General features: G+C 36.8%; 1 protein-coding gene across 1 annotated transcript; it reads left to right on the forward strand.

Annotated features, from left to right (window-relative positions):
• Positions 1-207: 207 nt before the first annotated feature.
• Positions 208-18045, forward strand: LOC113513170 (uncharacterized). The gene is made up of 13 exons (XM_052892317.1): positions 208-535; positions 1474-1575; positions 2896-3020; positions 4619-4767; positions 5467-5576; positions 6412-6518; positions 8893-9006; positions 9703-10031; positions 10642-10726; positions 12559-12620; positions 13421-13655; positions 14381-14495; positions 14839-18045. The coding sequence occupies exons 1-13, from the start codon at positions 374-376 to the stop codon at positions 15907-15909; spliced, it is 2766 nt and encodes a 921-aa protein (XP_052748277.1). The 5' UTR covers positions 208-373; the 3' UTR covers positions 15910-18045.
• The last annotated feature ends 36 nt before the right edge of the window (positions 18046-18081 follow it).

Here is an 18081-nt window from a genome sequence, read left to right on the forward strand (position 1 = left end):
AAATCTTAATTATAATGAAAACGTTTTCTGAAAGATTGAAAAAATTTTTGTTTTAGTTTATGATGGCTTATAAAACATTAATATTAAAAAATTGTCAAATTCAAATATAAAGTTGCAATAGATTAATTTTTTTTTATTTCTTACTTCAGAATCGGCCATATTGTAGAGCACTAATTCTAAAGATTAAAAAAAATAAAGTCCCGCCAAAGTAAATCATTACATTGACGTTTGTTCATCTAACTTTAGTTTAATTTATAAATTTTCTATATAAATAATTAGTCTTGATATAAGTTGTGAAAGCAATTCTATTCTAGTCTAATTAATAAAGTTTTTAAAGAAATGTAAATAAATAAAATAAAGTATTTAAATAAATATGTCTAGTAGGAAAGTAGCATCGCGTAGGACTAAGGTGCTAGCAAAATTAGTGACTAGAGAGAAAGGTCCTTGTGTATTTTGCCGTGATGATGTAGATGATGAGATAATATACGGCAAGTTGTATGCTATTGGCGATATAAAATGTCATTATTTTTGTGTTGTAAGTCATTTTTTGTACGTTTGTTTTTATGTCATAAGCTCGTTTTGTTATACATAATTAACTGTAACCAGTAGTTTTAAAGCAATTTGAAGTTATCTTATATCTTAATCTAGGATTTGATCTACTGCACAACAAAATTCATTAAAATCCATTCACTTACGATATGTGTTATGGAGTAAAAAAACATCCAAACAATAGTTATAAGTAAATTTTAAGATTCAAACTTAACAATTATTTAAGCATTTTAGATAATTACGTTGAGTTCAAATCTAGGTTGAAACAGAAATTTATTATAATATCAGTAGTCTGTGTCTGTATTGTACACTAAAAGAATTGGGCTTGTAGTCCCCATTATTAACAGTCACTCTCACAGCTGAATTTACAATGTTCAAAAAAGACCCTTTAGCTTTATTCAGATTTCAAAGTCAAAAGTTGCTTCTGCAATATTTTGCAGTAGGTTTGAAATAATCAATTTAAAATAATCCCTTATATTTTTAAGGTAGTTAAAAAATATGATGAATACTTATCTGTCTGCTTTCCATTAACCCTTTGACTGCATTTTTTTTCACAACAATAAAACACATCCTTTGGCAACAAGTAGCAGTATGAGTATTCAGCTGTATAGTGAGATTCTGAGAAATAATATCAATCTATTAAAACAAAAATCGCAGTATTAAAACATCAATGCATCAACAATGTCGAACAAAAAAATGTGAGCATGTTGAAATCATGGGATGCATAAAATTAAACTAATAGATTCTGCATGTAGGATGGCCAGTTAGAGGGTTAGACTGTATTTTGAAACTTTCATGCCTATATTTTGATCTGTAATCTATACTACTGTATTTTATTTGAATTTTCTATTTGTCAATTTATATTTTTATATATTAACGGAATAAAGAGTTAAATAAATCAATACCTGTATAACTTATCAACAGTTGCTGTCTTGTTGCCTGGTGCAAAAAGGCAAAGATGAGGAGGGACTGTTTGGATTCCTGTATCCTGATATACTGGCAGAAGTGGAGCGGAGTAAGAAACATGTAAGGTTTTTTTATACTTTCAATATTAATAAGAAAAAATAGTTATACTTGTATAGAGTACTTTTTTTTATACAACTTAGAATGGCAAACAAGCTGACGGTCCACCTGATGGAAAGTGGTAACCGTCGCCTATAGACATGAGCAGTACCATGGACATAACACAGTATACTGTTTCGTCCACGATACCCCCTATGCGTTGCCATTCCTGAGGACTCAGGTGTTATTCCTCTGTACCTAGTAAATTCATGCCATATCCCACCCTTCAACTGAAACAGCCATAAGATATTTAAATTGATTAGATAGATTAGATAGATTGTATAGAGTGAATTCAAATTCATCACTGGTTATTTGATTAGACTTGTTTTGTTTAATTCTGCTACCGTTAGTATGTTTGTGAATGCCAACACTTTAAGATTGACCACCACTATTACAGAATTTCCAGAACTTTCCATATTAATCATTAACCTCCACCTGCCATTTTTTCATGCATATTTTGTGACATGTGTGTGTGTACCTCTAAATGAGGCATTTTCAGGCAAATTATTAGAGATTGCTGCACAGAGTGTTAAATGTTCAGCACTGAAACTGAGAATGAGGTTATTGAAAATTGTATTTTAACATTTTTGATATTGTTAAGCAGTATGTAATTTCAACATCAAATATTTGTTTCATTTGGCCCTTAAATTTTGGAAAATGTTTCCTGGTAGGAATCTTCTAAGATGAATGATGAATACACCAGGCATTCGGCATGATGGTTTTCAGGGGGTACCACATGGAGGTCGATCTGACAGGGTACATTGCTAGCAATATGACTGGCATTATTAACAATCATCAATACCTTAGTCCTCAGGAATGACAACCCATGTAGGGATCATGGACAACACAGGGCACACAGTACTCTGTTATATCCATGGTACTGTTCATATCTACAGGCTATGGTTACCATTTTCCATCAGGTGGATTGTTAGCTTGTTTGTCATCCTAAATTGTATAAAGAAGCCGTTCAAATTAAATAGGAAATTTTTTTATTAAAATGCTTATATTAGAAAAGTGGCCGTGTGGTCCCGGCATAGAATAGGCCACCCCTTCATTTCTCGAGGGTGTCGTAAAAGACTACTAAGACAGGACGAGGGATGGGCAGCAGCGTCCTTCTTAAACCATCTCTAAAAACCTAACTACTATTGCTAACCCATCTGCCAAGTGTGGCAACTACTGGCAAAACTCCCCTTATGGGGAAGGCTTATGTTCAGCAGAGGACAGTTAACGGTTAAAATGATGATGATGATGACGATGATGATTATTATGACAATTGTCCCACAGAGATGCTCCTATTGCGGCCGCGATGGTGCCTCCCTGGGGTGCTCCGTCAGCCAGTGCCGTAAGCAATTCCACCTACCGTGCGGGAGGCGAAGAATGGCCGTGTCACTGTTTTATGGGACTTACAAGTAAGTTATTTCAGTAAAACGGACATATTTTACATATTTATATAAATAACAGCTCAAACAAAAGTAAGATCAACACATGCAGTGACAATCTCTTGATAATCTCTATAGATTGTTGAAAGGGATAAGAAAAATGCAGAAGATATCATGTAACATACATACATAGGGGGGAAAGGGATTGTTAGTAATGGAGACTGAGAATCCCATTGCTAGCAATATTCCCAACCAGGTCGACCTCCTCGCGGTTCCCCCTGGAAACTATCATGGTTAATTCCTGATGAATTCATCATGATGGGCTAACTGGCCTGTTTTCATTCTCATCTATCACCCTTCACTGGTGCTCCGCTAGCGTATCCCGTTAGCGCAGGCGGGGTTACCATACCATTTTCACCCATCAAAAAAAAAAAAACATACATACATACATATAAAAACTCAGTAAATGTATAAGATAGCCAATATGACAAAGATATAAAGGTTGTCGCATTAAAACATAGCGGCAGAAGCAATGGAAAAAAATTAAAAAAAAAAAAACATACATACGTATAAGAAATACAGGTGTATTTAAAGTCTCCTCTAAATGAATATTAATAATTTATTTTTTGGTATAATAGGAATGAGTGAATAAATGGAATCCATGTGTGGACCCGGCTAGAATGGGCCACCCCTTCCTTTCCCTTTGGGTGTCGTAAGAGGCGGCTGAGGGAACTAAAGGGTCGAGGAATGGGCAGCAGCGTCTCTGTTACATCACCAAAGCCTAATTGCGGCTCCTAATTGTGGCAACTGGTATTGCAGGCATTCATAGACTCGTAACCGCTTACCAAGTATTGGGCTGTATGCTTATTTGCAACTCAGTGGTATATTCCTCCGGGAGGAGAGGGATTGTTAGTAATGGGGTCTAATGAACCTATTGCTAACAATACACCCTATCAGTATGACCTCCACGCGGTTTCTCCTGGTAATCATCGTGATTAATTCTAGTGGAATTCGTCACGATAGGCTAACTGACCTGATTTCATCGTCACCTATCATCCCTTAATGGTATCTCGCCAGCGTATACCGATAGCGCAAGTGGGGTTGCCTTTCCATTATCACCCATTAAAAAAAAAACTCAGTGTTATAAAACAAAGATAACGTTTGTACAAAGTCTTCCTCACACGAATTATATATATATATATTCTTTATTACACTTAAACAATATATGCGACGAGCAAGAGAGGGCTTATCTCTGAAAGAGATCTCTTCCAATCAACCCAGTGTAGTTAGAGAGAAAAAATTTAATTTGGGTAATCCAGTGCAGGAAAGGTACCGGTGAAAATAATGTAAATACAGCAAACACTATTGTGAATAAATATATAAATAAATAAATACGTAAATAGATAAATATTATATATACATATATGTGTGTATATATATATATATATATATATATATATATATATATATATATATATATATATGTGTGTATAAGTGCATGGAACTATCATGTACAATTGATTAAAAGATATGATTTCAGTATTCTCTTGAAGGAAGTAATGGAAGGACTATCCCATTTATTATTTATATATATTTATTATTATATATATAATTATTATATTTTTCAGATCATATTGCCAGAATCATGCGCCGAAACAAATTATCGCCCCCAATATAATGGTCAATGCCAGGATCAGAATGGCAAAGGCCAGGAAGAAGGAACAACATGCGACATTAGACCGTGATGGATGTAGTAGTGACTCCAATATATGCGAAGGTATTTATTTATTTAACTCTTTATTTCACCAGAAACAAAAATAAACAATTCAAGTGAAATACAGTAGCATAAAGTACAGAATTAAAATATATACACAAAGGTACAAAAGGTGGTCTTATCTGTTCCATTTTGACCCTCATATATTTATGAAAATAAAATTATGATTAAATTCCTAGATTCATTTATTTGTTTTGTATGACAATGCAAAAAAAGGCGAAAATTTTTTATTTTTATACAACTTAGAATTGCAAACAAGCTGACGGCCCACCTGATGGAAAGTGGTAGCCGTCGTTTATAGACATGAGCAGTACCATGGACATAACACTGTATACTGTTTCGCCTATGGTACCCCCTCACTCTCTCAGACTCAGGTGTTATTCCTCTGTATCCTGTAAATTCACTGCCATATCCCACCCTTCAAACCGAAACACAGCCATGCAAACACAACTGCTTTACGATTGAAACACGAAACTTCCTATTCGTTTTCTGCGGAATTTTCACATTCCTTCACTACTCCACAATATCCTTTTTAACTCTTCTTTTCCTTGCTATCTAAAGGAGCGGTTTGATTTTCTACATTCCGTCAATTCGTTTAATCTAATTTCTTTTGTGGATGGGACAGAGGTACCCAAGCAAACGACTTTTGTACAGTCTCCCTCTGGTAAAATATTAATAAAATATAAATCCGTATATCCACAGAGACGGTGTGTGTGATATGTTATGAAGAAGTGGCTGGGTATCCAACGCCGGAGACGTTCTGGCCGCCGTGCTGTGCTCGAGATGCCTGGTTCCACAGGACTTGTTTACAGGTAACACTCATGATCATAGACGTATTTAAGAGAGGCGATGGGGGCGGGGCGGTTGGGTCGTGCCCACCTTAAAATTGTCTTATGCCCACCCCTGGGATCTAAAGAAACTTATTGGTCACTGGATGAGCAGCAACATCCTTCTTAAAACATCTTTAAAGCCTAACTCCGGTTGCCAACCCGCCTGCCAAGCGTGGCAAGTACTGGCAAAACTCCCCTTATGGTAAAGGCTTACATTCATTTATTCAGATCAACTTAACCTAGTAACACTGGTTAAAAACAAACATTAAACTTAAAATAAAAAAAAAACTATAAAAACAAAATAACTTAGTATTTGCTTCTTATTTATTTTCTGTAGATCTGTTTGCCAAATCGCCAAAGGTCTCCTCCAACCGTTCACATTCTTGTCTTTCTTGAGCCACTATGTTTTTATATAACTTTAAAAAATATACAACATGGTGTTATATTGAATTGAATTAACCCTTTGCACTCGAGCGGCGCGGATACGGCGCCCGGCCGATTCGAAGTGGCAACTCGAGCGGCGCTGCTGCGGCGCCCGAGTGTTTTAAAACTTTAAATCGAACTACGCTGCTACGACGCTATGGTCTTTTGTAACTGCATCTCCTTATTTACAGTATGCGATAAGATTGTTTTCTCGAAAGGCCGAAATCGTCTCGAGTTGCTGGTTCGCGCAAGCGAAAAAGGCCTCTTTTTTTAAACTTAAAAAAAAAAAAAATCATGTGAAAATTAGATACTATTAAAAAACTGTTTCATCAGTTTATAGAACTATTGGCTATTAGACATTCTTTTTAAATTTTTATATATATTTTTTTTACAGCGCATGGCTCTCAGCGCCGGCATGCACTATTTGAAATGTCCGCTGTGCAACGACAAAGACAATTTCTACGAGGCGGTCATCAGTCAAGGATATTACGTGCCAGATAGGTGAGTACGTTTATAGCTTCACTAGTGATCCCTCCCGGCTTCACCCGGCCGTAAATTGTACATAGGACTCTTCTGTGTAAATGACAAGGAATCTCGTATCAAAGATTGTTGCGTGATTCAGAAGTAAGCAAAGAACGAGAGAATTGATTATTCTATTATAAAAGACTTCTTGAAACTTTATGTTTTACTAAATGTATGTATTTTTTTACATGGCTGTGTTTCGGTTTGATGGGTGGAATATGGCAGTGAATTTACTGAGTACAGAGGAACAACATCTGTGTCCTCAGAATTGGTAACGCAACTGTTATGTCTATAGGCGACGGTTAACACTTTCTATCAGGTGGGCCGTCAGCTTGTTTGCTATTCTAAGTTGTATAAAAAAAAAAAAAATGAATAGAATAGAATAGAAATCATTTATTCAAATAAACTTACATTGAAGCACTTTTGAAAAGTCATTACATTTTTTTTAATCTACCGCTCGTTCGGAAAGCTGTCTCATCACAAGAAGAACGAGCAAGAAACTTGCGTGTTGCTCTTTTAAATAATTTTATTATTACTTTACATTTTTAAGTTTAATTGTGTGAATACAAACCACCAATTAGCACTAATTCAATTAAATACTCAAAAAGAAAAAATATTGAATACATAACCAACTGGTTAAACAATTAATAAGAGGAAATCAGTCAGTGATTAGAGCAGACCAGTCCCTACAAGCAGCATCCGTTCACGAGTATGACGGATGAGCCAGCCATCACTGCGCTCGACCATATTTTAGGGAGCCCAATGACCCGGCCCACCACGCCGCCACAAGTCTGGACATTTTAGTGAGCATGACTACTCAAAACACTAGACCACGTCAAAGCTACTCACAATTGCCATCTGATAGTTATAGTATTCACATTTTACATAAGAATGCATGCGGCAATTAATACAAAAAACCGCTACGCTTTCATATTTCTAAAATTAATCAATTAAATCAAGAAAGCAATGAGAAAATAAAATTATAACGTTGTATGCTAATAAACTAATTATTTACTTGATATGTTGTCATCTATGAATTCGTCTATCCTGTAATAGGCTTTCTTACATAAAAATTGTTTAATATAAGATTTGAATTGCCTCTCTGTCAGATTTAATGCAGATTCCGGCAGTTTATTATAAAATCTTTTAGTATGTTTTACTATGTTGATTACCCGTAACGACTACCGACACTTGCCGAGTAAGCTATCGGTATACACCAGCGGGGCACCAGTGAAGGATGATAGGTGAGGATGAAGTAGGTCAGTTAACCCATTGTGACGAATTCAACAAGAATTTTTCACGATGGTTTCCAGGGGGAACCACGTGGAGGTCGACCTGATAGTGTATTGCTAGCAATGGGTTCATTAGACCCCATTACTAACAATCCCTTCCCCCCCCCCCCTTTTAGTGACTAGAACTTGTTTTGTAATTACATATGTTACTAAATAATTTTTCTTTCTTTCTGAAATGTTAAAAGCCAATATGTGTTAATTTTCAAAAATTATTTAAGAATTTTCATTGGATTTCGGATTTATTTTTTTTTAAATTATAGTATTTTAATAAATTTTGCATACCAGTATTTCGGTGAAATGTGTAGCTTGAAATATACACAACTGACCATCTAATGTAACCATGTTTAATTCAAATAAAGAATCTGAATCTAAATCGAGAATCTTCTAATACTTCTTTGCCTTCAAAATAAAAATTTTCAATTATAATAATTTATCATATGTGGTACTCCTGGAAACTGTTGAAGTTTTAATACTGGCTGTTGACACTGAGGTTTTTTAGAACAATGTATTATTTTTAAGTTTGTTCTATGTCAGATTTTTATAAGACATGTCTCGTATTTTTTTTTTCACTAAACTTTTTATTTTATATCTCAAATACATATGTTTTATTGCTGCATCCTGCTATTTACAACAGAAACCCTCTTGGTTAATTTATATGGAATTCGTCATGATGATTAAACTGATCTTCAAATTCCCCTATCATCCATCATTGGTTTCCCTCCAGCGTATACCGATAACGTAGGCAGGTTTTTTTTTTAATGGACGATAATGGAATGGTAACCCCGCCTGCGCTATCGGTATACGCTGGCGGGGCACCAGGGATGATAGGTGAGAATGAAGCAGGTCAGTTAGCCCACCGTGACGAATGTAACAATAAATCAATCACGATGGTTTCCAGGGGGAACCACGAGGAGGTCGACCTGATATAGTATATTGGAAGCAAGAGGGCTTCTAATCCCAATTACTAACTATCTCATCTCTCCCCACGTAGGCAGGGTTGCCATTCCATTGTCATCTATAAAAAACTTAATAATGCTAATTAATGATGACGATGACCGCAGGGACGCAGCGTGGGAACTGGAGCAGAACGCGTTCGCGGAGATATACGAACGGGAGGCCGCCTGCGACGCCATCTGGTGCCAGTGCCCGCGCGGCCGCCGCCACGACGGTGACGGGTGAGTTGTTGTCAGCTTTAAATGTATTTGAATTTCCTTCTTTTATAGCTGAAGTCAAGCTTAGATGGTATGTTGCAGGTGGAGATCTGTACAATGGTAGAAATGGCCGTAACCATCATTGGATCGAGTGGCAATCATTATTCTCTCTCAGTCATTAACTGTCCTCTGTTGAACGTAAACCTTCCCCATAAGGGGGACTTCGCCACTTTTCACAAGTAGCAATAATCATTATTTCTCCCATTATCCCTTTACTGCTGGGCATAGGCCTCCCCCATAGACTGCCATAAGGAATGGTCCTGAGCCACCTGCATCCACTCCCTGCAATGCATTTGAGGGGGGGAAGGAGAAGGGATTGTTAGTAATGGGGATTAGTAGCCCCATTACTGGCAATATACCCTGTCAGGTCGATCTCCATGTGGTTCCCCCTGGAAACCATCGTGGCTAATTCTAGTTGAATTCGTCATGATGGGCTAACTGGCTTTCATCCTCATCAGTCATCTATCACTGGTACTCCGTCAGTGTATACCGATAGCGCAGACGGGGTTACCATACCATTATCATTCGTTAAAAAAAAAATACATTTGATGTCGTCACTTCATCTAGTGTAGGTTGTTCTAGTAGCAATAGTAAGTAATTTACACTAAATTCAATTTCACCTTATAAATGTAATCCCATAAGGTAATATTTGTTTTCCAGACCCTGGGATATAAAGCTATGCATCCTATGCGGTAGCAGTGGCATCCATCTGCATTGTCTTACCATGGACTCTGAATCTAGCGGTGAGGACTCTTCTGGGAGTACAGGGGACTCCACTAATAGCACTGACGACTCTCCTCCAGGCACTGTTTATTCTAATAGAAGCACTGGTGAATCAAATAGAGGCCCTGGTGGATCCGCTAGTGCCTCTGGGAATTTTACTGAGGGTTCTATGGTCTGTGGTGTCCATCCAGAGCACTACGTGTGCCGCGTGTGCCGGCCTGCCGCGCCTGAAGATCTAGAAACGTTGGCCAACAGTATTGAAGCAGGTAATTTTTGTTTATAATTAGTATACATTCACAATTCTGGTCAATTCCGAGGTATCATTCTCTAAACCTATGTCTAAAATTAATATTGTGTTGTATGCTATTTGTAGTTTTTGACTTGTTATGTATTTGTTTTTTGTATATTGGTATGTGTGCGGCTGCCAATATTTATGGATTGACTCCTACTAGGCTATTAATATACGTAAGCCACTAAATTATAATACTAAATTTGCATGCCTTAAGATAAGGCGAAATGTGTAGATCTATTATATTTAAGACCTTTATTATTACCATATTTCGAGCAAATAAATAAATTATTATTATTATTATTTTCAACCGACTTTAAAAAGAAGGAGGTTTTAGATTCTGTTGGATTTTTTTACAATGTTTGTTACCTCATAACTCCGTCACTTTTTTTTTTTATTATGCAACTTAGAATGGCGATCAAGCTTGCGGCCCATCTGATAGAAAGTGGTAACCGTCGCCTATAGACATGAGCGGTACTATGGACATAACAGAGTATACTGTTTCGCTCACGATACCCCCCATGCGTTGCCATTCCTGAGGACTCAGGTGTTCTTCCTCTGACATTGAAGTTTTTATTGATTTCCAGTGATACAGGCGGAGCGTGCGCCGGCGCAAGCCGCGCGGCCTCTGATGCGCGCGCGGATGTCGCTCAGGCGGACCAAGGCGCACGCGTGAGTACATACAGCTTTACGTTTTCTTTTTTTTATTACAAACTTTTATTGAAATTGCAATGTTTGTTTGTTTAGCTCAAATTTTATTTTGTTTAGATAAATTAGAACCACTTCTTGATATCCGATTGTGTTTAAATTTTGTATATATGTAATTTACAGTATTTATTTATTTAAAGGAACACCAGCAGCATATTGCATTATAATGTATACGACTCGCCCCGGCTTCGCACGGGTGCACATTACATTACATCACGTTAGAAACCTTTAAAATTATCAATGTTTCTCTACAATATTATGCATGTATTATACATATAAACCTTCCTCTTGAATCACTCTATCTATCTAAAAAAACCGCTTCAAAATCCGTTGCGTAGTTTTAAAGATTTAAGCATACATAGGGACGGACAGACAGCGACAGCGACTTTGTTTTACACTATGTAGTGATATAACAAAAATTAAATACAATAAAATATTTTCTTTAACATAATTATACAGTATGAAATGAAGTTTTTTTTTTATACAACTTAGAATGGCAAACAAGCTGACGGCCCACCTGATGGAAAGTGGTAACTGCGCCTATAGGCATGAGCAGTACCATGTACATAACAGAGTATACTGTTTCGCCCATGGTACCCCCCATGCGTTGCCATTCCTGAGGACTCAGGTGTTATTCCTCTGTAGCCTGTAAATTCACGCCGTATCCCACCCTTCAAACCGAAACACAGCCATACAAACACAACTGCTTCACGGTTGAAACACGAATGGGACAGAGGTACCCAAGCAATCGACTTTTGTACAAAATCTCCCTTTGTACCAAATTAAATAATACTAGAGTACAAATATTTTAAAAGTTGCGTTATTAGCTATGGTAATATACATGTAATAATAATAAAAGTAAGTACGACTTCATTTGTAAATTTGGATCAGCTTAAACATCTGTATCTAAATGAGGTTGTTATGTTTATTATGTGTCTTTAGTTCTGGTCACAATACAATATGCAATAATTCAATACTGTAATGTTATCAAAATGGCCGCCGTCACAAGATGGCGGATCGTGTGTCGATGATCTTTCGATTCCTTTGAATTATTAAAATAATAAAGCTTGTGACAACTATTATAAGTTGTTGTTTTCAAGTCTTTTAGTGCATGGAACAGTGTAACCGTCGCCTATAGAGGCGGGGACAAGCAAGCTATATATCTGCTCAGGTCGATCTCCATGTGGCTCTCCTTAGAAACTATCGACACTTCCTGTGTTGCTAGCAATGGGGCTGTTTTCTTTTTTAATGGGTTATAATGGAATGGTAACCCCGCCCGCGCTATTGGTATACACCGGCGGGGCACCAGTGAGGGATGATAGATGAGGATGAAGCAGGTCAATTAGCCCATCGTGATGGATTCAACAAGAATTGTTCACGATGGTTTCTAGGGGGAACCACGTGGAGGTCGACCTGATAGGGCATATTGCTAGCAATGACGAACTCCATTGCTAACAATCCCTTTCCCCCCGTAATGGGGCTGTTAGAACACATCACTAACAAAACCCTCCCCCCCCCCCCCCCATCACTATAGTAGTAAACAAGCTTATGGCTCGTCTGATGGTGAACGAAGTTACCGCAGTCTATGGACGCCTGTAACGCCAAGGACGTCACGCTGTCATTGACCCTAGAGACCTTAATACACCCTTTTTGAAAGATATTTTCTATATCTATCCATATTCTACCCTTTAAACCGAAAGAGCCATGCAAAAGCCCAGTTTCTTGGTAGCAAAAGCAAGAGCGGGACATTAGTACCCAAGTAGACTTTTGTACAGTCTTCCTTGTTATTTTTTCAGAGCAAGCAGTTCTTCTACATCGCAAGATTGCATTCAAATTAAAACTGAGAAGGATGAGAAAGGTATTTTTTTTTATTATTATTTCAAGTACATATCATATAGACTAGCCGCTCGCCCCGGCTTCGCGCGGGTGCAACTAAACTAAAACATAACTTTGTATTTATCTATATTAATATTATAAAGAGAAAGGTTTTAATTTGCAGTGAATTTACAGGGTACAGAGGTATAACACCTGAGTCCTGGGTGGAAAGGGATTGTTAGTAATGGAAACTGAGAATCCCATTGCTAGCAATATACACAACCAGGTCGATCTCCTTGCGGTTCTCCCTGGAAACTATCATGGTTAATTCCTGATGAGTTCATCATGATGGGCTAACTGGCCTGTTTTCATTCTCATCTATCACCCTTCACTGGTGCTCCGCCAGCGTATCCCGTTAGCGCAGGCGGGGTTACCATACCGTTTTCACACATAAAAAAAAAAAAAACACCTGAGTCCTCAGAAACAGCTTTTACCCGCGATTTTGTCCGTGTGACCGGGAGATATTTCCTGACTAGGATAAAAAGTACCCTATATATATCATGATTTTTTTATTGGTGAAATAAATCAATGTGATATAATTCATGTTAAAAAAAAAAATTTACAGCTATGTTTTTTTTTCTGCGATGGACATTAAAAAGGTATCTAGACACGATCAACTTAAAGTGAAATTTTTGGGCATTAAATGTTATTATGGAAATTTCCACCAATATGCAAAAAAGGGTTAAGCTATAATGCAATAAACAAACAAACAAACACACTTTTACATTTATAATATTTATTTATTTATTACATCCACTTAATGAAAATATTAATTGTCCATAGACTGGAATACAGTGTCAAGCCGTCAGCAATTGAACCTGAAACCGCCCAGGCGGCCGCTAGTCGAGGCCACCGTCCTCAGGAACATTGACATCAAATCACCCGGGAAGCTGCTCGAGCACAGCATCATAGAGGTGACGCATCAGAGCGAGATAGCAATAGACGCGAAACTGCTGGAGAAAGTGAGACGGAACTTTAAGAAACCGAAGCCGTTGTGTGTGAAGAAAAGGATTGTTACGTTAGTATATTATAGCTTTTTTATTTTTAAATTAAAAATCTTGTAATGAAAAATGTAAAATAATTTTCTTTTTTAAACTACTGCAGGGTTCGGAATGGTGCTATCTGTTGAGAAGAGTCCACAAGAAACTCAACAGTTACTCTTTTAAATCTCTGTTGACATTGTGTATTTATTTAAATGTACTATGCCTAAAATTACATGGTTGTTAAATGCCCGTGCATGATCGACTAACACCATGCACGTTTGCCATTCAAGTAATTGTTTAGTATTTGTTCAATAAATATTTTTTAATTAGATTTAAATTTATTAAAAAGTTGTTCTTAAATATCCTTCGATATCCTATTATAACATTTACATACTAAGGGAACTTAATGGGCGAGAAATGGGCAGCAGTGTCCTCTTAAAACCTCTTAAAACGTCACCAAAATCTGACTGCGGTTGTCAACCCGCCTGCCAAGCGTGGCAACTACTGGCAAAATCCCCCTTATGGGGAAGCCTAAGCCCCAACAGTGGATAGTTTACAGCTGATATGATGATGATGAGATTGGCTGCATGGTGTGGCACAAACTCCTCAATAATGTACTTATTATTTTTATTAGAGGTTGAACGATCAATACAACAAAAATGGCGGGAAAAGATCCCGCCTTACCAGTGTTGCCAATATAATAAATAATTGTTGGCAGGTGTTGCCAACAAAATTAACAAGTAAATATATATTGTTACAGGGATATTATAGAGAATTTCTTGAACGCATCAACGAAGGAATCTCCGAAAAACAAGGAGCCAGTTAAAGAATGGTGCTCACCGAAGAAGCTGACAGAGATCAAATGTGAAAATGAGGTAATTTCTTATTTTTATTTTTTATTTTAACAAATGCTATCGGTATAACACTGGTGCCTCACCAGTGAGGAATGATAAGTTGTTAAAAATCTAAAAATATATATATATATATATATATATATATATATATATATATATATATATATATATATATATATATATATATATATATTATAGACTATTAACAAATTCGTTATTGGACTAGTGTATAGATATTGTAGCTAAAATATATACATATTGGTATATATTGCTCACCCCCTTATTCTAAGTTTTATAAACAAGGACAGTGTGTTTCCCCAAAAGAATATGTTAAATTACATTTAATACATCATTTGTTTCTCAGGAACAAGAAAATATCCCACCCTCGAAATCTCAGTATAACAGTCCGCTAAAAACATCGAAAACTACACCAAAGAAGTTGTCTTCGCCTATTTCCGTCGATGAAGAGACACAAGATTGTTGTATTGTAACACCAATTAAAACGGAGTGCATAGATGTCGACGAATCCTCGAGTTCCACCTTCCAATTGCCACCTGAATTTATAGCAGACCACAGCGACGACAGTTTACCAATAATAGACACGCCCAAATTAAAAACTGTTGATATAAAAAAGGATTCCAGCCTAGAAATATCTGAAAACAACGAAGTAGTCAACATAAATGTAGTTCAAATGGAGCAAACCAGTCCGAACGTGGATTTTATTAAGCAATTAAACATAAAAAGTCCTAATAAGTCCAAGAAGTGCGCGTTTAAATTTAGTCCGCTAGATAAAGAGACATTAGAATCGGAAAATGTCGATATTGACGTGGAGAGCTTTAAGAATCAATATTTGAATGAAGTCGTTCGAGATTTTAAATGTAAATTCAAACATAATCATTCTGAGGGAGTGAATACTGGCAAGAAATTGAAAACGCCCATAGACTTCGCCATTGAAGCGAACAGGAAACGGAAATTTACCGATATGAAAAAGAGCGGGAAAAGAAAAAAGGTGTCGAAAAATAAATATGTTGAGTGTAACGTTAAATGCGAGCCCGACACAGAGATAGAGTTGTCGAATAATGACAGTAATTTGAAATTGTCACTGGCCTCAAAGAGACGCAAGAAAAAAAGGAAAAAGTCAACGAATTTGTCTATTAAAGATAAAAATATAAAAGTCAAGATTCGATGGCGGGAAAGGCAACTTAAATTGAAAATAACCGATTCGCAAAAAAGAAAAAAGGACTTGTCTTCTCCAAAGAGTTTGAAACAGTATGTTTTAAAATATAACGAGGGATCGTCTAAAGATGTGTTAGAGAAGCCAGCACGTGATGTAACGCCTATCAAGAGGAAATACGTAAAGCTAGAAAAGTCGCCGGACAATCTGAAACAAACTTCTATACAGAGTTTCTTCAAACTGGTCCCCAAGAATGAATGAATATATGACCTGTACTTCATTGGTACAGTCCATACATGATCGCAGCACTATTTAACCGACTTCAAGAAAGGAGGTTCTCAATTTGATTGCAATTGTTTTTTTATGCAACTTAGAATGGCAAACAAGTTGACGACCCACCTGATGGAAAGTGGCAACCGTCGCCTATAGACATGTGCAGTACCGTGGACATAACAAAGTATACTGTTTCGGCCATGATACCTCCCATGCATTGCCATTCCTGAGGACTCGGGTGTTATTCCTGTGTACTGTGTAAATTCACTGCCATAACCCACCCTCCAAACCGAAACACAGCCATGCAAACACAACTGCTTCACGGTTGAAACACGAATGGAACAGAGGTACCCAAGCAATCGACTTTGTATTCATTATACATCATCCTCATGTCCTACAGCCTCAATGGTCCCGTACTGTGCGGTTTCAGAGATGTTTCCTCCCACGAACACGCAGGTTGTGGAATGAGCTCACTGCCGAGGTTTTCCCAAGAGACTTCAGCATGGAGTTCTTCAAAAGGGGGGTAAATAGGTTTCTTCAGGGTCGGCAACGCACGCGTAATACCTCTGATATTGCAGGCGTTCATAGGCTACGGTAACCACTTACCATCAGGTGGGCCGTATGCTTGTTTGCCACCTCAGTAGTTTAAAATAAATAACTGGGTACAGAGGAATAACACCTGAGTCCTCAGGAATGGCAACGCATGGGGGGTATCATCGGCGAAACAGTATACTTTGAAATAGGTTGGTTGTCTACATGCTAACTGTACTTATAAGCCATGGAAATATTTTTCCTTTTTGGCGACTTGATTAGACTATATTTAAAATACACTATCTGGACTTAACACGATCGACGTGGATTGTACCACGACGTGGTCACGATGGCAAAAAAGATGCAGGTATGGTACTGTTTACCTGCAAAAATGTTTAATTGCATTAAGTCGAGGTTAGTGTATTTAAAATATGTGTAAACAACGCGAAAATTTAAATTTCTGTTTTCATTAAATTTTTTTGAATTTGTCTACTTGTGTTAAAAGTTTAAGGATATAATAGAAACCTTCAGGAAAAGGTCTAAATAACGTTACGTGGTTTAGAAGAAGTAAACGGAGAAACGGACAGAAGTGGTCAGTGGCCATATTTATATACATCACAATAGTTTGATAATTTAATTATGTGCTAAAATAAATAACATAATACCTAAGTGTGTAACATATGATAATGGAATGGAAACTCCTGCGCTAACGGTGTACGCTGACGGGGCACCTATAAGGGCTGATTAGGTGAGGATGAAAAGGCAGGTCAATTAGCCCACCGTGATGAATACACGTAATTCAGCGCGAAGGTTTCCACGTGAAGACCATTTGGAGGTTGACCTGATGACGTATATTGGTAGCAATAGAATTGGTAGTCGGCATTATTAATAATCCTTTAATTAAATTTGATATGGGTTATATTGTTACCAATATCAGGTCGATCTCCATGCATTTTCCCCTGTAAACTATCTTGATTAATTCTTGTGAAATCCGTTACAATGGGTTAACTAACTTGCTTTTACCTTCATCTATCATCTCTCACTGGTGCCATACCAGCGTATACCGATTGCGCAGGTGGGGATACCATTATCGCCCATTAAAATAATAGTTAATTTAAAAGGGTGCTCCATATTTTAAAATATATAAACTGTTATGTATTTTTTACACCTAAACAGTACAGCAATTAAATTACACTATGTAATTATAAAAAAAAATGTAAATAGAATACAATTTTAGAATACTTTTATTTTGTAATAATCAAGCACTTTTCAATCGTATATTTTTTTTACTATTGCAATATTCATGTTCGAGATTTTTAAATCTCGCGGGCGAAGCAATATTTGCATGTAATAGTTGCCAGTATGTCATAGAATATTAAGTTTAGTAGTTTTTTAAATATATTATTTAGCACTTGTAGTTTATTATATGAAATTTATCATTTAGAGCAACGCCCTGAATAATTAGCATTATATTAAAAAAAAAAGCCCTCTTAAACTTAGGCAATGTTTATACATTTCGCACTGGTTGTTTAAATTTTTAGTGTAAATAAATTGCAAGTGAATAAATGTTAAATCCCAAAATTCCGTTTTTCATTTTTCTAGTTTATAGACTAGATTATTAGAATGATT

This window comes from Galleria mellonella, unplaced genomic scaffold, assembly GCF_026898425.1.
Source record: "Galleria mellonella isolate WM207_F2 unplaced genomic scaffold, CSIRO_AGI_GalMel_v1 utg150, whole genome shotgun sequence".
Taxonomy (NCBI): Eukaryota; Metazoa; Arthropoda; class Insecta; order Lepidoptera; family Pyralidae; genus Galleria; species Galleria mellonella.